The sequence below is a fragment of the Euleptes europaea genome, chromosome 10 (genome assembly GCF_029931775.1).
Source record: "Euleptes europaea isolate rEulEur1 chromosome 10, rEulEur1.hap1, whole genome shotgun sequence".
In the NCBI taxonomy this organism is placed as follows: domain Eukaryota; kingdom Metazoa; phylum Chordata; class Lepidosauria; order Squamata; family Sphaerodactylidae; genus Euleptes; species Euleptes europaea.
In genome coordinates this window covers 52,816,523-52,844,169 of record NC_079321.1, presented here as the reverse complement: position 1 = coordinate 52,844,169, position 27,647 = coordinate 52,816,523, and the positions used below count along the sequence as shown (strand labels likewise).

At 41.1% G+C, this 27,647-nt stretch overlaps 1 protein-coding gene across 2 annotated transcripts; it reads left to right on the top strand.

The window, feature by feature from the left end:
* Positions 1-639: 639 nt before the first annotated feature.
* RARS2 (arginyl-tRNA synthetase 2, mitochondrial) lies at positions 640-27,647 on the top strand. Of its 2 annotated transcripts, XM_056856400.1 has the most exons (19): positions 640-709; positions 2,231-2,330; positions 3,035-3,118; positions 5,965-6,062; positions 6,846-6,901; positions 9,437-9,520; positions 15,030-15,106; positions 16,920-17,078; positions 18,142-18,248; positions 18,441-18,533; positions 18,723-18,783; positions 19,514-19,590; positions 20,122-20,246; positions 21,347-21,414; positions 21,495-21,604; positions 22,454-22,552; positions 23,141-23,215; positions 24,515-24,578; positions 27,512-27,647. In XM_056856400.1, exons 1-19 carry the CDS (start codon positions 654-656, stop codon positions 27,596-27,598), a joined length of 1,680 nt encoding a protein of 559 aa, XP_056712378.1. In that variant the 5' UTR covers positions 640-653; the 3' UTR covers positions 27,599-27,647. The 2 variants fall into 2 exon arrangements, with proteins under 2 accessions (XP_056712378.1, XP_056712379.1); XM_056856401.1 differs by lacking the exon at positions 640-709 and having other exon boundaries at positions 2,279-2,330; positions 5,969-6,062.

The following is a 27,647-nucleotide window of genomic DNA, read 5'->3' as shown; positions in this document are numbered from 1 at the left end:
TTCAGTTTTTGAAATTTTGTCTGGGCTGATGCTGTTATTGATGGGTTTTGTTGCACTGTCTACTGTTCCACTGATTGTTCCTCATTATCTTGTAAGTTGCGTTGAACTTGGGAAAGGCTGCTTAATAAATGAGCTGCCTTTCTGTTCCCATCTACTGATGAGTTCTGTGTAATTGAACACACTTCCCTGTTTCTTTTCCAACAAAAGCTTGGTCTGTTTATCCATTGTATACATTTGAAAGTTGCTTTTCAGCACTAAAAAGTTCTCAAAAAAAAACATACAAAACTGAAGAACAAATTTACATTCATCGCCATTCCTACTCCTCTGGAGCATCAGTTGGTATGGCTGGCTTTTCAACCATCCCACCCTCCTGACTCCATTTTAATTGAAAGGGCACTCCATATGCAAAGAAGAATATATGTGGGGCTGTCCGTTCCAATGAAATCTCAGAGCGGGGTGGCGGCACGCCATGTGCACTGCATGAATGTGTGTAAATAGTTGAGAATTGTAAGCTTCAGGAGCTTATACAACAGTTTTGTTATGATGGAACATTACATTTTGTATCAAGACATTATTGTTGGCTTTCATTTATTGTTTTCCTCTTAACTAAATTTGGTCTTTTTTTTCAAATCTAGCTTTCGAATGTACTAGAGATGCCACCAGATAACTTGATAAAGTCAATACATGCTATTCCAGTATCAAAAAAGAGGTAGAGCATTTTATATTCTAATTATTTGAATTGCTTAACAACCCTTTGCATTCTTACTATAGGAGGAATTCTGGATTCCATAGAACTAGTATGAACTAAATTATAAAAGGTCAAGGCACTGCTAATGTTGTCGTTAATCAAAGTCTTTAGACCTAGAATGAGTGCTTTAATTTTTAAATGGAACAGGTTACAAATAAACGCTGGGCATTTTGATATGCAAACTCTACTGCCTAGACAACTGGCAGTGTAACCCTAAGCAGTGTTATACCCTTCTGAGCACACTGAGCTCAATGGACTTAGAAGGTGTAACTCTGTTTAGGATTGCAGCATAAGGCCCTGGTTCCATGCAGCATTAAGCACATGGGAAGCCCAATCCAAAGGGAGGGGGATAGATAGGCAACGGCCAGGAACAGCACAGCCGTGCCATCTGAGAGGCTTCCCGGCCAGTAAAAACAGGAATAAAAAGCCTTAAAATCAAATCCCTGTGAAACTCCTCCATGGAGTTTCACAGGGTCACACCAGCTATTTTGTTGGCGTAGCTCCGCCACAGCTTAAAGGGGTGCTCTCAGGCTGAAAGGGCTGTGGAGGCTGACTAACATCAGCTCTGCCCTTGGGAACACCCCTCCCCTGGACTATGGCCTCTTATGTTGGGATAAAACTGCCGGGGAGGCAGTGCCGAGGCCTGCCCTGCTGCACTGTTCCCGGGGACTGACGTAAGTCCCCCTGCGCCAGCCACTTTGCACTGCGCAGTTGTCACGGACGCCGGCATAGGAGGCATGCCAGCTTCTCTGCAGCTCCGTTCCCCCTTTCGGATCGCATGGCAAAGCCCACTGAAATCAAGGGGCTCAGACACAACTAACTCCCCATGGAATGAACTTTTGCGATTGCACTCTGATGCATATTTCTTTCAGAGTACGCTTCAGTCAATGTGGCAAGGCTTCCTTCTGAGTAAGCTCGCATAGGACCAGGATCGAAATAATAATATTTGATGCTGCCTAAGAGAGAAGTGGGGAGATGTGCAACTCCCACCCATGTGTTACTCTGGAAACATGGGGGGAGCACAAATCAGTTGCACATCTGTTGGTACTTCCATTCCATGCGTGAATGGCCCCCTAATTTAAAACCACACTGCCGAAATTCTTTGCTCCCACCCCAACAACTCCCCAATTCTTATCCCATTAGGCTCGTATATACCCCAACTCATGGGATACCCCGACCCTCAGTACCCATGTAAACATCATGCAGGACAAAGTTCAGGCTCACTTGCTCCCTCACGGCATCTTTACCGTTCACCCCACACACACACACATAGTATAGTTGATGGTGGGAGGGTGCTGAGCATTATCACTTGCATACAAAGGTCCCACAAGATCCTCTGGTTTTTCTGAACGTTCTGAGGGATGAGCTTGTTGCAGGTATTTCTAGTCACACTTAATGGGGCTCTCAGATGACTGGTCTCCTCGTGCAGAGGAACTGCGGGTTCTGAACCATTTCCTTTAATTGTGCTATTTCCCCCCCTAGGCAAGCCGCTGATTTCCAGTTCATTGTGAGTTCTGTGCTTGGTGCCAGCAAGCAGTCTAAGTCAGATATTCAGCTTCAGACCCAGAGGCTGGCAGAGCAGGTAGGCAGACAACTACTTCATGGAGCCAATAATATGAAGAGAACATTGCTTTAAGCCTAGTTTTACATGTTGCCTTTTCCTTCTTGTGCTTTTAAAATGCACAGAGCCAAGCACGCACTTTTGTAAGATGAGAATGGTTAGGTCCAAGTCTTGCAGCTAAGCTTCACAATTGATACATCTCAAATTGGTATCTGGGCCGCCTGCATGTCACATGATTGCACATCCGTGACTATTTTCTGGGCAGTTACCTGTATATGTTTTAGGGTTGCCAATAGTGTAATATGGCCTGAGCAGTACCAAATTATTCATATGCTGTTGCTAAACAAGATTGTGCTGATTTGTGTGTGATCTGCAGGCATGCTCAGAGTGTGGCCTAAACGGCTGATTGCTGTGCTCGTTGTGAAAATTGTGTTATCTAACTACTAAAAAGCACCATATTTATCCAGTAGTGTTAAAGTTATTGTGTAAAGCGCACACCATTCTCTTTTTTTCAGCTGCACAATTCTGAAATGCAACATCAAAGTCCTTCTAAATGTTCTCAAAATATAATAAAACCTACTGGTACTGGAGAAATTGATATAGTCACTGTAATGCATAAAAATTGCTTTCACAAACATTTTGCGAGGCCTTACTGTACTAATAGCTACCCTTGATTTGCTTATTTATGGTCTAATCCACTGTCATTGGTGTTTTTTAAATTTTAGCTAAAATGTGATAATGTTGTGAGTGAAATCAGCACAGGCCAAGGAAGGATAAACTTCACAATAAATCGAGAATTATTAGCAAAGGTAAGAGCTGATATTTCACACTTGTTAAAGCAGTGAAAATATAATTACCAGATATTAAGAAAAGCACAGAAGTCTGTACTAAGTCAAAATCTAGCGTTAGTGCAGATGCCATTTTATGACACAGTTTGGTCAGAAAGAGATGAATAAGGTGTCTGATATACAGAACACATAACATATGCTGGAAGTAGTAGCTTTCTTGATTTGCCATCGCCCCCTTCCCCCCACACGCACATATTGAAAAATGGTTTTGTGGGAAGGAAAAAAAGGATATTTGACATCCTGATCCTAATGCATTTACTTGGAAGAAAAATCCTGCTGTTTTAAATGACTATTCATAAATGTGCTTACAGATGTAGCGTTGTTATTTATTTATAGCCTGTCTTTCTTCATGAAACTGAATGCAGATTGCAAAATATTTTTAAAAAACAGATTTAGAAAACAATTCAAGAGTTAAACTGTCTAGGGCATGACATGCCGGAAACAATGCAGAAAGTGGATTGCAAAAGTAGAAGACAATGCAGTGAAAGCAAGATACATACAATAAACATTGCAATAGACCAGGGGTGCTGAACTCATTTGTTGTGAGAGCCGGATATGACATAAACATCACTTGGTCGGGCCGGGTCATGCCTCGCCAACCCAGATCAGGAGCAGTGTGTGTGGTTGCCTTGGCTGGCAAGCCAGCAGCAGGCTTGCCAGCCCAGGTCAGGACTTGCGGGGAGGTGGCTGGCAAGCCCACAGAGGTCTTGCCAGCCCAGATCAAGAGTAGTGGGGATGGCTGCCATGGCTGGTTCACAGGCTGGATAAGAGCTCTCAAGGGGCCAGATCTGGTCTGCGGGCCTTATGTTTGACACCCCTGCAATAGACTATAAGCCTATTCTGTTATAAAAGTGCTCTCTGGAATTGTTCCATTATGCTACAGTTCTAATCCCTTTATAAAAATGCCCTCCTGAACACTTCTGTTGTACACATTCTATGGAATGATAGATGTGTGGGAGCCTTCCTGGCCTGTTCAGGAAGGCCATTCCGTAAGATGGGGGTATAACAGAAAATTTATATGAAGGGGTCTAGAGCAGATAAGTCAGCTAACAAGTTGCTGCGCTGGACTTGCTGTGCAACAGCTCTCTGTTACCTTGCCCAGAAAGAGCAAAATTGAGAGTAGGAGATAATTAGCCAAATCATTCTTTAGTAATTTTTTTTCTAAAGTCATGGATGGATGACCGCTTCTTTTGCCTCTCTCTACAGAGAAAATATCCCAAAGTTCCTACCCACTTGTTGGCTGGAAGTAGAACATGTACAACAGTGATCCCTAATGTGGTGTCTGTAGGCACTAGGGGTGTGCACAATTGTTTTTTGGGATTTTTAGGGTTCAGGTTTATCAAACCTTGAAATTTTTGAAAAATCTGGACAACCCGGCTGTTTTGAAAATTTCCAGGTTAATAAACCTGAATCCAAAAAATCCCCCCCCCCAAATCCCACATGTTTCAGATCCACCCTACTGACGTTCTCGAAACCTCAGAGAAGGTTAGGAGGGGAATCTGAAAGCAATTCACACTGTGCCGCTTTTCTGGACTCTGGAGAAGCAGCGTGGCATGGATTTCTGTCAGTTGCGCCCCGCCTGCCTTCTCTGGGGGCGGGGCGGAACTGACAGAAATCCAGGCTGAGCTTGAGCTCTCCCCGTGTGGTTCCCCCCTCGCTGCCCCCTTACTTACCTGCACTTAGCTTTGGTGCGGCAGGTTCCACGCTGAAGCTAAGTGCAGGTAAGTGAGGGGGAAGGCCAAAAATGGTGGTGGGGCCATAGCGGACCCGAATAATCCCAAATAAATTCTGCATTATTTGGGATCTGTTTTTTCAGCCCCCATTTCTTGCCACCGTTTTTTTGCCAGTAACCCCTCCCCCAAATACCGAAAAGGTATTTTTTGGCAGGGGGAGTGATTCAGCATATTGATATTTACACCCCAGGTTGGCACCATGTCACCTACCAGTGGGTAGTCTGGGGCCCATTTGTTGCTGCAACAAAGCATGTCTTCTCTCAAATCCTAGAAGCAATCCTGGCTTTCTTCTACCTCAGTGGAGCAGGAGATGCGTCCAAAGAACACAGGAAACATCGTTTTTGTGTCTGCAGGGAACACCTATTTCAGAAACTGCAGTCTCCTGACACTTTTTGATTATCCTCAGCAGTTTTGAAATTGCCTCGTGTGGCAGCCATTTTGTGGTGGTGCCCGCTCCCTGTTGTCAAAATTTCTAAAGTGCCTAACAGCTTAGTAAGCTTGGAAACCTCTGACATAACACATTTTCTTTGTGAGCAGATGGAAGTTTTAACTAAACTACTGCTTGCACTGGAATATAGTTTTTAAAAATCCTAATTTTCAACATGCTGCAGTTCTGTTGTGACCGTTGTGACTATTTGTGTTTACAACACTCCCAGAAGTGTGTTGCTAATTTGTTCGGTCAATACCTGATTTATTCTTCCATATCAAAGATTGGCTGAGTGACTTCAGAAACCAAATTTGTTAGTCTGTAAACCCTTTAAGGACATTGGTGACCTGCTCTGCTTTCACTGAAGCCTGGAGGTCAAGCTTCCAGAACTTTGTTTTCAGTTCATTAAACTGAGCAGAGTTCAAGGCATGTCCACATAACATAAAACAAGACATGAGGATATCATGGCAAAAGAAGAATGAGGGACTACTTGGAGCTACCCCTCTGGAATCTGATAAAAACTGGTTGCCTTTTTGGAAAGACAGAAAGGCACAAAAATGGTATTGCAGGGTACTGATATTTCTTAGTTGCTCTTTATTATTATAAATTACCTTCTTTCTCTGTATATTATTTTTTGGTTTATTAAGTCAGTGTTGCAGCAAGTGTTTGAGGATGGCTCAGAGTATGGAATAAAGAGTGAACTTTTCTCAGGATTGCCAAGAAAAAAAATTCTAATTGAGTTTAGGTGAGTACAGAGGCTTGGTTATTTTGAAGCACTTTACTAAAATGCCATAGATGTCTTAGGAATTCATGGCTTTGCAGACCCCCTTGGCTATAAACTAACATGGATCCAGTTAATTCCTCCTGGTAAAGCAACACTTAGTGAAAGGGAATCGTTGGCTTGGATCCTGAGCTCTACGAGCTAAGCTGTATTTGCAGGACAGAACTTTCCCTCCTTTCTCTTCCCATTGTAGCCTGCTGTGTTCCTGAAAACACAGTTCCTGGAAGTTAGTGGACCTTTGGGAACAGTGTGGGAGCGCCATGAGGGTCTGCAGTGGGACAGGGGAACTAGCAAAAGTCTTGTGCACGCAGGTGTGCTTCCTGTGTGAGAACAAGGAGACTTGGGGCCCCGCTTCATTTGTGACTCTGTGTTCGTTTTCCTGCTGTGTGGAACCTTACTCGTTTGGTAGCTTTGTGCTCTGAAGGGACCTTTTCGTAAGGTCAGGACTGTCTGCTTTTGTCCATTGATGCCTAGAAAATGATACCTAGCTTGTTCTGTAGGGGCTGGTGATTAGTGGTCTTGCCTCGCAGCAGAAGGTTGGGGTTGGATTTTTAGTCCCTTCCGTGTCTTTGTAATCATATGAATTCTTTTAACTATTTAATGTCAGTTTTTTCAGTGCTTTGAATATACATGAAGTACCCCAGTTCCCCCATCCTCCATCGCACACAGGCAATCCTTCTTTTTCTCTCCCCCCTTCGAACTGTGGAGTGGACTTACATTTGCTAATTCAAGAAATATTTGTTGCAGTTCACCCAACATTGCAAAGAAGTTTCACGTAGGACACTTGCGTTCCACTATAATTGGTAAGCTATAACTGAACTGTAGTTGAAACGTTCCCTAATGTTGGCCCTCTTAGAGCCCGTGCATGTGACCAGACTTCTTGTAATGGCTGTATTTTGGGTGGGCTGTCCTCTGGTTCTGGATATGGATATTTTCTTTAATGGTACAACTCCTAGCCAATAGGCTGTGAGCTATTGGCTAGGAGTTGTACCATTAAAGAAAATATCCATATCCAGAACCAGAGGACAGCCCACCCAAAATACAGCCATTACAAGAAGTCTGGTAACGGATGGGCACTAAACGGATGGGCAGAATTTTAAAAATTATTTTATATAATTTATTTAATTATATATATGTTATTTAAATTATCCTTGTGTCTCTTAAATTCAAATAAGCCCAAAATAAATTTCACTACTGGAACTGTGATAGTTGGATCACAACCACCCAGCAGAAATTGTAGATTATTAGCTTCAGCGTTGTCTATATCAGGAACTAATGGATTGATCAGCTGTGTTCTTAAGTGCCTATATCTTCTACAATAAAATAAGCCATGCTGCATGGTTTTGATATAACATGTTCCACATCCACTTGCTAAAAAAGCTCTTCTGTAAACTGGGATGGTTAAGAAATCAATATACGGAAAACGAGAATTTGAATATGTAAACCAAAAAAAAGCAGGAGAGCGCACATGGCTGGCACAGAGAGCAGTGCTGTTTAGGCTCCACTGGATCAATCTTTTTTTCACTAGAGAGCAGGCTGTAGAAAAAGACATAGTTGACAAAAGTCCCTTCCTAGCCTCTGGAGTTTAGCATCTACATACCCAAACCAGTGATTAAGATATCAGTCCTTGGATAAGAAACTTAGAAGGCTACCCTCAGGAAGAGCAAGGAGAAATTTTAATCAATCGCTGAAAATTAAAGCCCACACTTCTGCCTCCTGGGAACAAATCCCCAACTCGTTTCTAATAGCAATCCCTGCCACGCAGTAAGGAGCACCCATTAACTTTCTTAGCAACCTATGCAGAATAGCATCAAGTTGCTGGGTCTGGATATGGATATTCTGCTCTGACTGTTGCAATAGGCCCATAGAATGGCTTGAAAGTATGTGAAATCTGATGAAAATGAACAAATTAGAGCGACCTGTAAGTTTTGAGATTAATGGAGGAAAAGCTGGGTCTAAATGTAATAAAATAATGTCCTGCGCTGGATCCAGTACGAGAAAGAGTGGCCAACTAGTATTAATCAAACAATGTTGATTGCCCATGGACAGATCTAGGCTCCTCCTTAGACTATGAGAAGACTTCTTTCAGAGTAATTTATAGAATCATAGAGTTGGAAGGGACCACCAGGGTCATCTAGTCCAACCCCCTGCACAATGCAGGAAATGCAAAACTACCTCCCCCACACACGCCCAGTGCCCAGAAGATGGCCAAGATGCCCCCCCCCTCATGTAAGAGGTTGGTTGATCAAAGATTGGAACAGCTAGGCTTTACTTCTGCTTTTTTATTTTCTGTGGAGAATGATGAAGTAGCATTTGCATGGGTCAAAAAGCAGTTATTAAAGTTCAATTTTAGAAGTACAAATCTGCGAGCAAGAAGAGTGTGTTCTCTTTCCTATAATAAACCTCTAGTAACCATTCCAGAATATTTAAAATCTTTTGACTATTTCCTGATTAAATGCTGTACCATCACCTGAATTAAAAGGCTTGTTTGCAGGAGTCCCTTTTTCAGAATGTTGGTGCTTTTGTTACACAGGGAAGACAGTTTCCTTGGCTCGCTCAGTCTTTGAATGCCCTTTATTTAGTGAAGATAGAGAGAGATAAATTACCCCTTTGTTAAAGAAGGATGAGTTTATGAGCAATTATCAAAGTTTCTCTTTTCCTTTGTGGGATAAGGATCTGAATACTACTAAGTCCTTGGCCTCTTATCTTTTAGTAATTCAGTATAATATAAAAATTAAAATAACTTTTATAATTAGGGCGGACTTAGAAGGGAAAAAAGGAAACTTTTTTAAAAAAAAGTATGGTTAGGCTGAAGGCTATGGCTAGTAAAGCCTTACCATTTAAAGAAGGAAGGGTTGTCCATGGCTGTGGAAAAATTTAAACCAAAGTTGAAGTCCCAAGTAGACCGCACTGATGCTGCATGCTTACAATGAAAGTGTTGCTGCCCAAGAATGGAACTTGCACAATTTTGGTTCAGTGGCTAGCTACTTAACATATTCCTGCTTAACTCTTGGGTGGCCATTCCCCTGTTTGTGATAGGGGAATAAAATGCTTCACAACAATTAGAGGAATGAAATTATTGGACAGAGTGTGAGAAATATGGAGAACTGTTTTAATGGTGATATTCTTTCAGCATATTTTCGTAGTAACAAAAAATCGAGGAACAACCTTCCTTGAAAACTTGTTCAAACTGGTTCTTTAGAGTTTTGGTAAGGGAATTCATTTTATAGAATCCTTCCAGTTTGGGATTTAATGGGGGAAAACCTGGGTTATGCAAAAACATTTTTTAAATGCCCTTTTGGAAGAGCTGTATGAATCATTAAGTATTTTAATTTCAGGAAATTTCATAGCAAATCTCAAAGAGGCTATTGGACATCATGTTACAAGAATGAATTACCTTGGAGACTGGGGCATGCAATTTGGTAAGTGTCCCCATCCCTCTGGTCGTATATACTATAATGTACATCTAGGCTTCTGAAACTTTAACTCAGTGAGCCTTTTTATATTTTAAGAAAATTGTGGATGTTCATAAATGGTACCAGACAGGAGTCTACAGCATTTTTTATTAAAATATTGCCAGCGAGGTGTGGTTAAGAAGAGCGGCTTGGAGTGGTGGACTCTGAACTGGACAACCGGGTTTGATTCCCCACTCCTCTGCATGAGTGGTGGACGCTAATCTGGTGAACTGGGTTTGTTTCCCCACTCCTACACATGAAGCCAGCTGGGTGACCTTGGGCTAGTCACGGTTCTCTCAGCCTCACCCTACCTCACAGGGTGTCTGTTGTGGGGAAGGGAAGGTGATTGTAAGCTGGTTTGATTCTTAAGTGGTAGAGAAAGTCAGCATATAAAAACCAACTCTTCTTCTTCTACATATTCCTGTGGAAATAATGTTTGACATATGAAAGAAAAGAGGATCAACTTTTTCCCCCAGTCTTGGATAAGTTCCCTGCCAGAAGATGGTTCTGACTTTGCACAGGCACCCTATTGAATAAGTCTTTATATTAGGTCAGTAGAAAAAACAATAGTTTTGGAAGATCTCCAAGGAGGCAGAAGACCCATGATAGGAAAGTGAGAGGTTGTATAGTGAAGTAATTATTTGAACTAAGACTTGGGAGACATTGTCAAATCCCACTCAGTTATGCAGGTAATTGGGTAACTTTGGGTTGGTTGCTCTGTCAGCCTAACCTATCTCACAGGGCAGTTGTGAGGATAAAATAAAGAAGAGAACCATGAACTCCTCAGAGGAAGGGTGGGATTAAAATATGAGAGATTCTGTCTCCTTAAAAAGAGGTCTTCCTGGGGATGTCTATAGAAATATCAGTGAGATGGGAAGAGTTGCAACTAAAAATCTCCTAAAGAAAATGTTCACTGTCTTCTTGCAGGGCATTAGACACTATAATCTACCAGCAGATATGTTTTGGGGTGACTGATGATGCAATTAGGCTGAGGAGAGTGACTGTGATCCACGGTCACTCAGTGAGGGTTCCAACTGAGTGGGGATTTGAACTCAGTTCTCCCCAGTCGTACTCTGTGCTATACCAATGTAACGGTAGAAAACAAGGCTGAGTGAAACTGAATGGCATTATAAGCATCAAAGGCGATACCCATGATTTCAGGAGGCTGTTGTCTGCCTTGCGCATTACATTTTTAATGGTTGCAGTTTTTGTGACGGGTGGGATATACATAAGTAAAGCAAATGCCTCTGTCAAGAAGGCTGTTGTTTCTGCCGACAGAGTTAGCGGTGACATGACGACGAGGCAGCAAAACAAAAAGCAGCGCTTCAGGCTCATGCCCCCTTCTTTGGACCAGATTCCAGAAGGATAGCTATGTTGGTCTGTTGCGGCAAAAAAACATGCATTGTCATACATCTGTGCGCCAACTACAGTTAGCGGGCGGCCATCTGTTGGCTATCCCACCACTTAGGATGGGCCGCCTGGCAGTAGCCAGAGCCCAGGGCTTTTCTGTCGTGGTTCTGGCTTTGTGGAATTGCTCCCTGAAGAGGGGAGAAGGGGGGCCCCTCCTTGGAGATCTTCAGGAAGTGCTGCAAGGCCTGCCTGTTTGCCAGGAATTTTGAGGGGGTTTGAATGGTAGTCATCTTTTAAGTGTGGGGGGTTGGGGTTGGGGTTTGCTATTTTATTTTTGGTTTTAACTGCAAATGTTCCAACCATTATTGTGGGCCACCTTGAACCACAAGGAAAGGTGGGATATAAATATTTTAATAAACAAATTAATAAGCATTTAGCCATGGCACATTAAATGGTGTAGTAACTACCTAGTTGGAGCATACTTACAGTGATAGGCAGCAATACAGTAGTAAATGCCACAGCCCCTATCCCTTAACCAATGCGACTTTCTGAACTATTTCATTCCAGCAGTCAGGCAATGGCTTAAGATCTCTAAACCAGGGGTGGGGAACCTTTTTTCTGCCAAGGGCCATTAGGATATTTATAACATCATTCACGGGCCATACAAAATTATCAACTTAAAAATTAGCCTACTGTATTTGGTCAAACATTTAGCCAAGAGGCACGACCGGAGACGGCTCCGAGTGTCTGCCACACAGAGCGACTCACTTTTGAGCTCTGCTGTCCCTAGCTGGGCCCAAGAGATTCAGGCAGGGCAGCATCCTTCTGAGCTAGAGATCTGCCAGGACCCATGAAGGGCCAGACCAAATGATTTCGTGGGCCTCATATGGCCCCTGGGCCTGACGTTCCCCACCCCTGCTCTAAACCATCACCAGGGGATATGGATAGAGAGATGTAAAGCTGGGTGTCATCCACATATTGATGACGTCCACAATATTGATGATGCCCACATATTGATGATGTCCACAATATGTCATCCACATATTGATGACGTCCAATTCCAAAGCGACAAATAATTTCTCCTATAGGCTTTACGTAGAGGTTGAATAACATGGGGAGACAAGACAACTCTCAAACTGAAGATGGCTGATCTTCAATGACAACCCTTAAGTCTGATCTATGAGGAACAATTTAAACCAGTCGAAGGAACATCCCTTGATATACCTGCTTCTGCTTCCAAATGCCTCAATAGGATGACATGATCTACTGTACCAAAGGCTGCAGATAGATCCAGGAGGAGCAACAATGAAGTCTAGCCTTTGTCTACATTCAGGCAGAGGTCATCAACTAAGGCTATTGGAGCTCTCTTTGTCCTGTAGCCTGGCCTGAAACAAGACTGAAAAGGGTCCAGAGCTTGTGATGTATCCAGGAAGACCGGGAGTTGGTTGGCTACTGCTGTCACCATTACTTTGACTAGAAAGGGTAGATTAGAGCAATGCTCTGATTCAAGACAAGTTGGTGCAATTAAGCCTGAGTTAAATCAAATGTTCTTTTTGAAAAAAATCACAAGCCAAAGTATGGAAGGAACAGGAATCCCATGTTCCTTCCCATTCCAGCAACCCCTTCTGACTCCCAGAAAGATCATTCCTGGGTTTCAGGCTCCACATGTAGGAATAGCCTCATGGTGTGGGGGAGCTCCAGTGAGGAGAGAGAAGGGCCTGTCTGACATTGTGAAAAGGACAGGAGTCAAGACCCTTCAGCATTATTCATTTTGGTTAGGCAGCAGCTTTTATAAAAGTAAGCGCATGGGGTCAGATGATTACAGTGCAGTTTTACAATAGCAATTCTTCCCAGATGCTCTGCTGTAATTAATGATCTGTCAGGGTTTCTATTATAGCAGCCATTGCATGGATGGCTTTAGATTGCGATTTCAGAAGGATATACCCACTTAACCATAAAGCGATTATTTTCCTCTAGACACTAATCTGAATGGAGCTGAGTACTATTGTTCTTTTCTTCTATGGGTGTTGATTTGTGGAACTCCCACTTTATTGCAGCTGCTTTGTAGTTTAGATCAGGGGTGTCAAACTCATTTCTTAGGAGGGCCAGATATGACATAAATGTCATTTGGTCGGGCCAGGCCATGTGTTCCATAAAATTTAATGCCAGGTATAGAATCAGTGCTCTGTAACTGGAATGACAACAAGTGGAATGGCATTCTCTTGGAGTGGCAGAAGTGTTCTGGGACTGGAATGACAGGTCGCAGAGTGGAATGACGGTCCCTAGCAATAGAATCTGCTCTGGGACTGGAATTACAAGTCGCAGAGTGGAATAACAGCCCCAGGGAGTGCTGATTCTATTGCTAAGGACCATCATTCCACTCTGACCTGTCTTTCCAGTTCCAGTCCCTGTCATTGTGCTACACCCAGGGGCTGTCATTCCACTCTGTGGCCTGTCATTCCAGTCCCAGAGCATTGATTCTATTCCTGGGGACCGGCATTCCACTCTGGGGGGCTGTCATTGCAATCTCTGAATACTCTGTCTGGGCCCAGAGACCTTAATGGAGGTTAACCATAGCTTTTTTTTGCATATTTTCAGCCATCGAGTAAACCAAGGGTCCCCAATCTTGTTGAACATGTGAGCACTTTTAGAATTTTGAGAAGAGGTAGTGGGTACAACAACAAAATGGCTACTGTGGGGACATGGCCCAATAACAAAAAAATGGAAGGTTATCAAAGTGTTAGGAGGTTTTAAGCCAAGAACACTCCTATGATGTAGTCAGTTGTTGCTCCTTGCAGACACAAAGGTGATGCCTCCTGGGCTTTTCTGAAGTACTTGCTTCTGCAGTAAAGTAGAGGAAAGCCAGGAATGGCTCTTTGCTTTGGGAAAGAAATGGGCACTAGGAAATACTTTGGCAGGCTTCATGTGTCAGCAAGTGTCAGCTGAACTCCCATCAAAGGTGGAAAGCACAATGTCCTTCAAGACATCTGCCTTCCTAACCAGCATCACTTCCATCTTGTCTGGGTTCAGTTTCAATTTATTTGATTTCAGCCATTTTACCATGATTTCAACCATGGCACCCATGGGCACCATGCTGAGAATGACTGGAGTAAACTAATAAATATCTAAGGTGAGAAACTCAAATCAAGGTCTGCTAGCCACGTTCTCCACTGATAATCCAAATTCCAGCAACGTTCATTTCTAGGGTTGTCAGAAAGTCTCTTGTCGGGGCTCTGACCAGGGCCAGACCTTCTTAATGTCAGCAAAGTTGCTGTGTTATGTCCTTCAGACCATCCATTATGAGCAATTTCCAATAGCTTACTTCTGGATGATTCACCCTGTATCTTCCTTTCACGTCTCATCTTCCAGGAAGTATTCCATAAAATGGAATTGGTTGTGATGTCTGAACCAGGCAGTTTTGTCTCTTGATTGTAAGCTAGGAATCTAAACCACAGTTCGAGAATGGTTTAGAATTCTGTTTTGTAAAGAAGAAACAAACCAGAATTTGTTAAAATGTCAACTGTCTCTAAACTTCCTTACAGGCTTGTGAAGATAACAGTGTGAGACAGGACAACATATTACACCGTCAGCTCCATTTAGGAGCGTCCTTTGCGTCTGCCAGTGTGCAAACAATTTCTTGGGCAAAGCACCAGAATTATTAGCAGAATTACTAGAGCGCCAGCATGGTGTGGTGGTTAAGAGCGGTGGACTCTAATCTGGAGAACCGGGTTTGATTCCCCACTCTAATGGACTCTAATGTGGTGAACTGGGTTTGTTTCCTGACTCCTTCACATGAAGCATGCTGGGTGACCTTGGGCTAATCACAGTTCTCTTAGAGCTCTCTCAGCCACACGTACCTTGTGGGGAGGGGAAGGGAAGGAGATTGTAAGCCGGTTTGATTCTCCTTAAAAGGTAGAGAAAATCGGCATTAAAACCAACTCTTCTTCTTCTACTACTTTTGTAGCAAATGCAGATGTGTTCGTAGCTATACTAGCCTTGACATTTTACTGCCTAAGAAACTAAGGTTTTATTGTTTTTTTGAAAAGGATTGTATTCTCAAACTACCAGTCACTCTAGTTGATTTTTGTAACAATTACTATATTGGCTATTAAATAACTTATTTCAGGTTTGTTGGGAGCTGGCTTCCAGCAGTTTGGCTCTGAAGAGAAATTAAAATCAAACCCTCTGCAGCATCTGGTTGAGGTATGTTGATGAATAACATAACTGAAGCGCTTTCAAACCAATCATTTTGTATTCATAAGCTTTACAGTCTGAAAACAATTGGGAGGTGTGTTTGTGTGTTTTTAAAAAAATGTATATCACTAATCCTCTAACTCCAAGCAAAACTTTAAAAAACACCATTAAAGAAAGGAATCTTTAGAATTGCTATGGCGTGTATTTATTACACATAGTATTTCTCTGCCACTTAATAACACCATCTCTGCCAAATTTGGAAAAGGGATTTTTAGATGGTCAGGTTATTTTGTGTTATATTGTTATTTGTCAGCATTTACTAAAGCATAAAGGGCCCTGAGTTAAATTTGCAGGAAGTGGGAGGGGTGATAGGATTTTTATGTTGTAAATCTCATAGTTTAAGTACTCATGTAATAAGTGAGATAGAAACAGAGAATAAATGTGAGAGAGAGAGAAAGAAAGGGACCGAGAAAGGGAAGAACTGTAGAAAGAAGAGAAATAGAAAAAGGCCAAAACAAGAAGCTTAAAAATCTTCGAAGCAGGTGACACATTTCTGTGAATCATCTTAGCTCAGTCTTTCTCAATACTTAGGCAGAATAAGAACTCTATTTTAACTAAGTTTTCATCCAATATTAATCTTATGTATAGGCCATTTGAACTGTATGTGGTCTGAATTGGCAGCTTGCCTTCATAGTTTTTATATCAATGAAGTAGGAGGGGGGGAACCTCTTCGGAGTATATAATATTTCTAAAATTATTTCCTTAAACTGAATAAGTAAAGAATCTAACCTTTGGATCTTAATGACACTTGAGGGGGTGGTTGGGGGTTAAATCTGTGATCTGTTGGATGGATGCCCCTGGGACGCAGCAGAAAAAGCTGTTCCCGGGAGGAGACATCGAGTATGCCCAGTGAAACGAATCCTACCCGAGATGCCACAATGCAGTCTGCATCAATGTAGGATGAACATGTAGTAGAGGAATAACAGAATTACTTCATAACCCTGGGATAGGCTTAGTGGTGCAGCAGCAATGCCTGTTTTTTTCACTTCTAGGAAAATGGCAGCTTTAAATAACCTGCAGGGATCATGGCAGGATTATGCAAAAATGTATCTTTTATTTATGATGTATTTCAAAACTCAGATATTTGCAGTTTTTAAAATCTAACATTTCTCTGTTTCTGAAACTGGAATCCCTGGGTATATCTGTACTGTTTTATACTGCTTCAGTTGACATGTCTTTCCAGAGAACATGAGAATAATGTTTTCAGGAGGAGCTAAGAATTTTCTGTTAGACAACCTTGTCCTACCTCTTCACCCTACCTTACTAGTAATTTAAATCTTTAGTGTAGACTTGCCCTCTGTTTCTAGAGGACCAGAGCCTAGATACTACAACATATTCATATGTCATCCTAGAGATCCTGTCCCTGCATAGTTAAAGCTTGCTCAAGCTGCCACACTAGAACTGTGTTGATTTCATTTTGAATGTAAATAAACGCTTCCATTTTATCATCAGCTTTTTAAAAGGCGGTTTCGTTTTGGTGATTCACTAACAATCTGTGCAGACCTAGTCATTTTATCTCAAACACATGAAGATCCTTTGTAGTGAATCAGTCCCGTCGACATCCAGAGCTGTCGTCTCTGGATGCAACCTCTCCAATGTCCCAAGCAGGGTTTTTTTCCAGACCTGTTAACTAAAATCAGCATCAGAGAGATGTTATGGATTGAACCTGGGACTTCAACCATTGAACTCCAGTCCTTTCCTTCTCGGGATGGTAGGTCAGAGGGATAAGTGACCTGCTTGTTTCATTGATCTTGTGTGTTAGGTCTACATAGAGGCTAACAAAGCAGCAGAAGAAGATGAAACCATTAAAAGGATGGCACAAGATTTCTTTAGAAGGCTGGAGGCACGTGAGGAAGAAGTGTTGTCTTTGTGGCAACGTTTTAGAGATGTCAGCATTCAAGAATATGTCAAGATGTACAAGGTACTGGTTTGAACTTTTCTTTTGTGCTTGTAAACTGTTTGTATTCAGGGGACAGTGAACCTTTTAGTATTGAACGAACAGTATTACATATTATCACCCAAACAGGTCTACCCGAGTCAGGACCACACTGTGCCTTTGCATCACCTAACTATCATGAAACAAACGCATGTGGTTTGGTTATTTCAGTATTTGGGATATAGCCTGTGTATACCAAGGTTCCGATTCAGATCCACACTCGGGGGAAAAAGAGGGGGAAAAGATTCTTAAACAGGTTTTTATTTTAGAGACAGAAGCCAAATTAATTTATGCAATTTGGTAAAGGGGAATAAAACTGCAGAAAGGAAAAGTGTCAAGTGAATGGAATACAAAACCTTTCCCTAGCAAAACTGCCTACCTACTGTGGAATAAAACTAAAAGAGGGTGGGAGAGTCATACGAGCCTGCTCTTGGAGAGAAGGGGGATTTTGTCCTCAGTGGGAGAAATCTGGGGTTTTGTCTTCTTTGTGGGCTGAGCAGTATAACACAACCACCCTTTGCTTGCTGTTGGAAGCCACTGCCAGTAGGCAGAAGAGGCTGCCTAAAATTCTGAATCCATTTCCCCCCTCGCCCCCCCCCCGCCAATGTTCTGAATGTCCACCCAATATTTGTAACTTGCTACTGGGGTTTGTGTGTGTGATTTGGCCCCTGTTAAGAATAAGTGCTAAAGTTGCAGTGCTGACAAAGATCCACACTTGGATGCTCATTCAGTGAATATTTTCCCCCTCTTCGTGGCCTAGCCACAAAGGAGATTGTGCATTCAACTGACAATGGCTTTCCCTGCATGCCTGACTTTTAATCTATTTTCCCATGCTCAGTCTGCTTGGCTTAATTCAGAGTTCCACATGTGTCAGAAAACAATTTAATAAATTAGGGGAAGAAACCTGGATGTAAGATAGATATTATATTGAAATGTATTGTTATGTAAGATGTAATAAAGCTTTAAAAAATTAAAAATAAATACATTAAGAGTTGGTTGTGCCTTACTCTGATGCTGATTTTCCTTTTATCTTGGTGCAACCATTCAGCGTCTGGGAGTGTACTTTGATGAATATTCTGGAGAATCGTTTTATCAGGAGAAGTGTCAAGAAGTTCTAAATATGTTGGACACAAAAGGTCTCCTCAAGAAAACTGAGTAGGTACTAGTGGCTTTGTTCACAACTTTTGAACCATATGCCATTATCTAGTAAATATTTACAAAAGTGAGATCCATGAAGACTTGTTGTATGTACTATTGACAAACAAGAGTGGCTATAGAAATAAATATTACATGCATGCATTTTCAGTTGCTTGTCACATGCTGTTTGATTGTTTTCAACATTTTTAGGGAAGGCACAGGAATAGTTTACCTTTCTGAAAAAGGAGATCAGCCATATTCTGCTGTAATGCGTAGTGATGGAACCTCTCTCTACATAACAAGGCAGGTATCTCGCTATGCAACAGTTCTTAACATGTTTTGCCTCTCTAGGGGACTATAATCTTTGTTAGTAGAATATGGAAGAATATTATGACTGATGATGACACAGATCAATCTGCAGCAACTATTCCAAATCATTAAAGTACATTTTACTTTGGAAAATAATCCAGATGTTTTATATTTCTTTTCCAGAGACCTTGCTGCTGCTATAGATAGAATGGATAAGTGTAATCCTGATACTATGATATATGTTGTAAGTAATTCTGGATCCCGTACAGATGACTTTGTTCTTAATATTGTCGAAGGCTTTCACGGTCAGAGTTCATTGGTTCTTGTAGGTTATCCGGGCTGTGTGACCGTGGTCTTGGTATTTTCTTTCCTGACGTTTCGCCAGCAGCTGTGGCAGGCATCTTCAGAGGAGTAACACTGAAGGACAGTGTGTCTCAGTGTCAAGTGTGTAGGAAGAATAATATATAGTCAGAAGGGGGTTGAGTTTGAGCTGAGTCATTGTCCTGCAAAGTTTTAAAGGTAATGTGCTAATCATTGTCCTATAAGTATCAAGATAATGTGCTAATGAGGGTGTGGTATGTTAATGTGGAACCATTGTATCCTGAAGTGATCTGACTTTGTTCTTATTTAGTGGCTGAGATTTTAATGTTTCCTTATTAGCAAGCCAACAGTTTGCCACTGCAAGCAAACTCCCCAGAGAGGCTGGTGGTAGACTGTTTTTATGATGATTGATTTTTATAATAGAAATAAAGGGCTGTTTTTATGTCATTAAGACTGACATTCACTTATATGATATTTGTATGTTGATATATATTTTTGTGTCGTGTTGTTGTGGCTTGTCAGTCTTGAAAGAAAAGTCCAGATTTTAGGGCATACGTTTTCTCCCTTAGATATGAAAAATGTATGTGAATTTGAGTATCTGTCTTATTGAGGTATATTTAATTCCTATTCCTTTGATGTATTTTTTCTTCAAGACAGATAAAAACCAAATCTCTCATTTTCAACAACTGTTCCAAATACTGAAGTTATTGGGTCACAAATGGGCAGAAAGGTTGGTGTGTTCTTTCCAAGATTATCTGTTTTTCTTTTATTGGCGTAATGATCTTTTCAAGATGGTAGGGGAAAATAAAATCTGGTCCAGCAGTCTCCTAAATGTAGAGATGGACAGTTGTTCATTGTGAAAGGTGACACAAGCAATGCTATAACACTACAATTTTCATACATAGGCTTACACTTATTTATATGCAGTTTTAGCATTTGCCTCCATGTTAAAGTATGAATAAAATAAAATAAAGCTAAGCCTCAGGCCCTGGCATAAACAAAAGGTTTAATAAATGTGGGGCACGAGGCACTGCTCTCAATCGTGAATGTTACTAATGGCATTTATTCCCATTGTGCTTAAATATTAATAACTGGTTTATCTTGATGAGCAGAGGATTAGTTCCTAAAATGTACCCTTTTGTATCATACATACTATAAACAAAATCTTGTTTCAAGGGATGTATTTCTAATTCCTACAGCTGAATAAGTGACAGCAAATCAGGGCTGGAAATGAATGGTGCCATTGCTGTCTTTGCTGTAGGTGCCTGCATGTGCCATTTGGAAGAGTTCAAGGGATGAAAACACGAAAAGGAGAGGTGGTTTTCCTTGAGGATGTTTTGGATGAAGCTTCCTCCATGGTGTTAGAAAGAATGGCTTCTACAAAAAGTTAAGTGATTGATCTCTTTGTTGGCATTACCATTTGAACAAGGATTAGGTTAAGGTTTTGCCTTTTTCCCCAGATGTGGCATTTCCACCTCTTTTTATGTACTCTGACTCAATTAATGAACTCTACTTCACTGTAAACTGTAGTTTGCTTGTAATGTACAAACTGGCAACCTGCGGCTTGTGTATCTCCTTAAAACCAGGTTTGCTAACTACTGTCTGAAGCTGGGTTGCGGTCATAGTTCAGAGGGAAAGTGCCAACCAAGTGGTCCCTTCCATTTGTTCATAGATTCCATTAGTGGAAGGGCAACTTTGGAGCCAATTCCTGATGGATATAATGGCAAAAAATGCTTTGCGCTAAATCAGAAGTAACTAATCACAGCATGTGAAGAAAATGGAGATAATGAGGAGGAAAAGAGCACATGCACAGGATTGGCATTTGAATTTAGCATCTGTTTCCCTACACTCTGGGGTTTAGTTTGCCAGATAAGTATTCACAAGCAACTGACAGCCACATACTTTGGTTATTTTTTAAAAAATATTCCGAATAATTGAAGAACTAATTCTTCCCAGCCAAATGCAGATATTATTTGCCATTACATTTTTTAATTGCAAACCATCCATCTGTTGGTGGATTCTTCTCCATGCCCAGGACTCCCTTGGATTCTAACCTGTATCCTAGAACAGAAACTCTTTTTAACACTGCATTCCTATGCAAAATTGTTCCAGTTGCTCAGAATGTGAGTAGCTTAGAATAGATTAACTGCATAGATTGGCACTATAAGAGATGAGAAGCAAAAACAGGACGGGATTCATTATTGGCAGCCCCATGACCCCAAGTCCATCTCTTGGCAATCACAGATCTGCCTTTAAAACATCTTAAACTAATTATATTTTGGAACTTTGAAAGGTTCAGTGCAGACATAATGTTCCCGATCTCTTAACTATGGGGATATTATGTTTCTGCAGCACTAACTCATCTAGCTGTACCACTTGAGAAATAAGTGTTTATTACTTTCCCTCTGCCAGTAGCATCTGTTCTATCATCCATCAATTGCATTATTTTTGAGATAATGTCATTTTTTTGCCTGTTATCTCTTCAGCAACCAAAGAACTGGTCAACCCTCTTGAGACGGCTCAAAGAGTTGGACTTGCGGCACTAATAATTCAGGTTTGTTCATGCTATCGTCTCCCCCCCCTTTAAATTCTGTGAAGTGACACTGATCAAAAGGCTACATGATGTTGTTTCAGGACTTCAGGGCTCTCTTATCAACCGACTATCAGTTTAGCTGGGATCGTGTTCTTCAAAGCCAAGGTGACACTGGTGTCTTCATACAGTATACACATGCCAGACTTCACAGGTAAAAGGCCCAACTGTGAGCAGATTTGTATTAGTTTATCCTAATTTGAATTAGCTTTGAGCATTTTACAGTAAGAGTGGTTCAGCAGTGGAACCGGCTTCCTAGGGAAGTGGTGAGCTTCCCCTCACTGGCAGTCTTCAAGCAGTGGCTGGACAAACACTTGTCAGGGATGCTTTAGGCTGATCCTGCATTGAGCAGAGGGTTGGACTAGATGGCCTGTATGGCCCCTTCCAACTATATAACTATGGTTTTCACATAGGCCTTTTTATGTTACAGAGTGCATTCAGTGAATTATTTAAAATACACCCCCCCCCCAAAGATAGAAAGCATATAATTAGTTTAGAGATGTTTCAGTACTCGGTACAGAATTCAGGCTATCTTGAAGAATTACATTACTCTTAAAAAGTAGAGTAAATCTAGTTAATTCTCATTCTTTCTATATATAACATTGGGCAGGAGCCAGGTGGAGATCTTGGGAAACATTCATTTGAAGCTCTTCTACACCTACCTTTCCACCTTACCAAGTCTTCTAGGTGGCTAGCTTTGGTGGATAGTTTTGTAATGACCATTGCAATTTTCCTGTGTCAGGGACAACCTTCCCACACTCTCTTTTTCCTGCTTGAAAGCCAACGAAAAGGGTATGTGTTCTGCAAATCCCCCCTTGGCCACTGAACTGTTCTCTAGGCTGGCACAAAGTGGTGTATATGCAATGTCTAATACTTTTTGCTTTGTTTCATGAGATGAAAACATTAATTAAAAATGTGATGTTACTTTCTCTCTTATTTAAGGATCTTTATTGATACTTATTTGATTGTTTAAGTATATCTGATGCAGAATTATTATTTTTAGCCTAGAAGAGATGTTTGGAAAAGTTAGTCAAGTCTCCCACATTAACCCTGCATGTTTACAAGACCCACAAGCTATTTCCGTAATACAGCATCTTCTCAGGTATGTTGGATGTGCAGTGCAATCTTAAACAGAGTGATTGCAGTGTAAGCCTATTGATTCAGATGAATTTAGACTGAAGTAACTCCGCCAAGGATTGCACGGTTAGCATGCATCCCTGTAATGTATTTAAAGCAAGTAATATATTTAAAGCAAGGATTGTAATAAATGGAATTTGGTGGGATGGGCGCTATGAATCCCAGTGGAGTGTATCAAACTACTGACAATGAGTTTAACTAACACAGTTCTGTTATTTAAAGCCAAAAGGATGACCTTAAGTTGCACTTGGGAGTCTGAATCTATACAACTTATTAAGTTAAGCATATCTTCAATTGGGTCTAAGTGTCCTTAACTTTTCCTTGAAAATCCTGGGGAATGTAGTTCCCAGTGGTGAGGAGAGAGATTTCTAAGATTGTCAACCCACTCACTAAAGTCTAATTCCTGGCATTCTTTGAAGGAGCCAGTGGTGTTTAAACTGGTATACAGCTAGTAAGTTTTATAGCCCTAAGTATGCCCTGACAGTGCCAGTCTTCGATGAAGCTCTCTTGATCTTTGAAGAATGGTCAACTGTTCCTTTCCCCCTCCCTTCAGATATGATGAGATTCTTTATCAGTCTTCTCAAGATCTTCAGCCCAAGCACATTGTTCTCTATCTTCTTGCACTCAGGTGAGAGAATCTTACCTTTTTAACCAGAGTTCAGGTCCTATTTTTAAGAACTCATCCTCAACAACCTGAGTAGTTTGTGTAATTAAATTTGTGAGCAGATTCAGAAGGAAGGATGACCTTGTTTAAGGACCTTTAGAGGTTTTCTTTCTTCCTTTTTGTTTTTATGGACAGCCACTACATTTTTATTGGAAAAACATGCCACTATGTAGGATTGAAGAAGTATACACTCTGTCAATCAGAAAAGCTTAAGATATTCTACCTTTTATTTATTTACCAGTAATTTATTGAATTTCTAAACTGTCTTGAATGCTTTAGCAGAAAGGCATTATGCAATTTTTAAAAACAAGACTAAAAAGTAAAAGATTCCATCAGCAGATCAACCCATCTGCAAATTTCTCTCAAGCTTTTCCTTTCTCAGATTTAATGAGTCATTCCTTCCCTGTTCTGTTGTTTCAGTACATGTTTATAGAACCTCAACCCACCTCAGCAAGAAAAAACAGATACTCTTCTAGTTTTTCTATGGCTTTTTAAAAAGGGTCGGTTAAGTCCGTTTTCTGGTGAAGACATTTCGCCTAGAGGTGCCTTGTGAAATGATTTTTCTCTAGTTACTGAGACCAATAGTACATAGTCTTTGGTTCAACTATATAACATCCAAGAGATCTGAGATTGGATCAGTAGATTTGATTTTCTTTAAAAGCAGCCATGGGTGAAGATGGGACTTTGGGGTAGGGGGTTAACACTCCTATCCTTTGCTATTTCCCATATAGAAATTGCCTCCCTCACCCCAGGTGCTGTTAATAGAGAACGGTGTTCCCTGGGGTGTGGGAGTGCTGTAATCTCCCTGGGCCCCCTTTAAAGAACAACCAAAGGCTTGAGGGAATCCCATAAAGGATTCCCAGCATTTCATCTAGTCAAGCCCTGAAGTGCACTTGTCCTTTAGATCCATTTGATTTTTATTCAGAAAATGAGCGTACAGAAACCTCATTCTCCTTGGCATTGCCTGGGTATATTAGCAACTTAAAAAAAACATTTTTCTTTACTAATTGGTTCTTAAGCAAACAGCTTGGTGAAAGTCAAAGCAGTCCAAGAGCCAAAGGCCTTGAGTTACTTCTCATAACATTCTGTTTCCTGGTGGCAGCTGCATTTTTGCAGTGAGCGTTTCTCGGGTGGCCAGTTTCTAAATACGTTTAATCAGAAGTAAATCACATTGAACTTAAGTTGGCCTCCCTCCCTAGCCAGTGCAGTAAAGATTGCAGCCTTTAAATGGTTTCAGTTTTAACCTCACTGTTTCTGTTTCAGCCATTTAGCAGCTGTGGCTCATAAAGTGCTACCTGTGAAAGGCAGTGTTCCGGAATTAGCAGAGGTAAAGTAAACAGGTGTTGTTTGACTATAAATTTTTCTTGAATGGTATAACCTGACAATGAGTTTGCATCTTACAAAATCTGCAAACTGTAATTGGAGCACATTCAGTTGGATTTTTTTCACCTTTCTTTTTGTTGCAGCCTACAGAATTTTTTTCTGGGAAGAAGGGAGGGTCAACAATAATGAACAACAAGAGAACAAAATGGGGGTCTGAAGTGGGAGAGGGGAAATCAGCGGAAATCTCCTCCCTCCTTCCTTTTTCACTGATGGTGGAATTTCCCTTCCCTGTTATCTGTCTATTTTGCTTTTTCTTTCTTTCCCTATAATAATTTATTAATACCGTCACTGACCAGCAAAAACAAACAGATAATAAGAAAACCACAATCTTTCTTTGTTTTACTATTAAGTAATGAGTTCCTCTATCTGCCAGTATATGTGCGCATAGGTGTGTTAAACCCATGAGATAATTGTGCTTCTGTGGCTACTTCCTGCTCTCAGTACCATTCCATAAAGTTGTTCATTTCTCTTTCATTTGCTGTTTGGTCTTTTCCAATTATGACCCCTCTCCTTTTGGTCTTCCAGAGGAGGTTTAGAGGTCACTTTTCAATGGACATATTTAGGCAAGTGCATCAGGCCACGTTCTCTTAGAGAGTTCTGTGATGAGGCAGCTTTGACATCTGGCTGAGGGCTGCCTGGAGATTTAACTGAAATGAATTTATTATTGGTTGGTGGTATTTACTCGATGTCAATTTCTGGTGATTTTATTGTATATGTTACCACATATGACACTTGTCAACAGTCATGAATTTTTGAGAAAGACCGTGTATAAATATGTACTTATGCATGTATGTATACACATACATTTTTATAAATGGTTTACTAGTAAAATATTTGCAATAATGGCCATTTGTTTGAGGCTAATAATCTATGCAGCCAAGAACCACCACCAATGACAGGAAGAGAACTTGACATTTCAAGCTATAAACAAATCATAGGCTTTACTTTTGTGCAGAGTTCCTGTCCCCTTTGTCTATGTAGATGACAGCTTGTTGCCTTGGTGGCTGAGTCCTTGGGACAACTCATGTTGCCTTGTGCCAAGGTGCTGGATTAGATGGGGTTTTGTCCCCCTGTGATTTTATAGTAATGTGAATGCCTAGCTCAGTAGTAGGAGACAAGACAGACTTATGTGGATCCACCTTGTGATATCTCCCCTTTAAAAATACATGACTTTTATTATGCTTTTTTCAATTGTTCCTGGATTGATGGAAATCGATTTAATCTACAATGTTAACAAAATTTGAAAAGAAAACCACAACAGCTATTATTGCTACTGCAAATAACCTGAGCCTAAAAATTACATATTACGTGTATGAATAAAATTTACATAAACGTCATATAACTTGGTGTGTCCCCCTTAATATTTTGAACAATAAAGTATTTCTGTTACTCTTATCCTGTCAGGGTATGACATAATTTTCTTTCTTTCCCTGTTTAATCCCCATCCAAAATTTAGTTGAGGACAGACGATAACAAGCACATCTGTTCTTCCTCCCTCTACCCGCTCATTTTCTGTCTCAAGTGCCATTCTCGTAACACCACCTGCGCTCCAAGCTGTGCCAAACTGAGGCAGAGTCACAAATCTTGGAGGTGGAAAGCTGGTCTGTCGATCCAATTAAAGAAATTTTAATTGATTGATCATCTGCTGACTCAGCCAATTGGTTAAAAGACAGTTTACATTTATATGCATTTTCACATCCCCAGAATTTCATTAAGGTTCTTTTCTGAGACATTGGTGCCAGTGATAATAAACAATATCTGCTACTCCTTGTTAGAAAAGGAAGCCTGTCTTCAGTATTTATCTCCTTTATAGCCCAGCTAACAGAGAATCTTCCCTTTTGTGCAGAGCAAGCTGGGTACTCATTTTACCGACCTCGGAAGGGTGGAAGGCTGAGTCAGCCTTGAGCCGACCCCGTAAACAAAGTCTGCCTAGTAAACGTTGAGATGTGACGCCACCCCATGGGTCAGGAATGACCCGGTGCTTGCACAGGGGACCTTTACCTTTTTACAGAGAATCAGTTTGTACCTGTTTAATCAGCCGAAACAGAGGTTGTAAGCTTTGAATCAGTTTAATGTCTGCTTAGTCCTGGGAGTTATCATCTGTTGATTAAGTTTCTTGCAACTCCAATGAAATAACACACATCATGCTGTCACCTAGTAGTGGCTCCCCCTCCCCACTTCTTTGGAGGAGCCGAAAGACGCACACTGCATTTGCTTTTGATGGTTTCATTACAGAGGTCAAAGGTGGGGACAGCCTCAAGTAACTGTCCTATCTTTGGAACAAAAGCTTTGGGTCCATTACAAATGAATTGCCTCCAACATGCAAACAAAAGCAGCATGAGATACATAATTGGGAGAGGGGGAGGAAGCATCTTTGTTTTCTTGATGCATATCATTGACTAGATCCATGCTAGGGCTGCATTTAAGATGGGCCCACTTCATAGATTGTAATTCTGTATTAACACGCAAGTACCATAATCCCTGAAAGTCAGCACGACAGTCCTGCACACAGCAGTTCATGTTACACTAAATGTGCATTTTTCCAGAGTTGGAAGCAGCATTCAGTGCAGAGACGTGAGTGGGCTACTTCTACACAGTGTATTACCTACTTCTGGTTATTTTTAAGGATAGTAAGAGTTCAGAATACCAACACACATGCGTGTATGTGCTTCTTGTGTACCATACAGTTTGTCAAGACTAACAGTATGGTTCTTGGTGCAAACTGAACATTCACTCCTGTTCTAACATTAGCACCTCCGAAGTGTTGTTCAAAACCCACTCTTATCTGCCTGTTGTTATTTCCTTGAAGCTGCTTTTAAAAGGAGATGATGATAAAAAAAACAACTATCTTGATTGCTTTCCCCATTTGTTTTGCAGGCAAGGCTCTGTCTGTTCCAGGCTGCGCGCTCCGTTCTGGCTAATGGAATGAAACTTCTAGGAATCACACCTGTAACTAAAATGTAACAAGAAGACTTTTTCAATGTCTACCTAAAATATACGTGTTTCAAAGACC

Coding starts and splice junctions, on each gene's coding strand:
- RARS2 (XM_056856400.1), top strand. CDS start 654: ATGCCACCAGATAACTTGATAAAGTCAATACATGCTATTCCAGTATCA. Junction 17,079..18,141: donor AATATGTCAAGATGTACAAG/GTACTGGTTTGA, acceptor GCAACCATTCAG/CGTCTGGGAGTGTACTTTGA. Junction 23,216..24,514: donor CTCTATCTTCTTGCACTCAG/GTGAGAGAATCT, acceptor TTTCTGTTTCAG/CCATTTAGCAGCTGTGGCTC.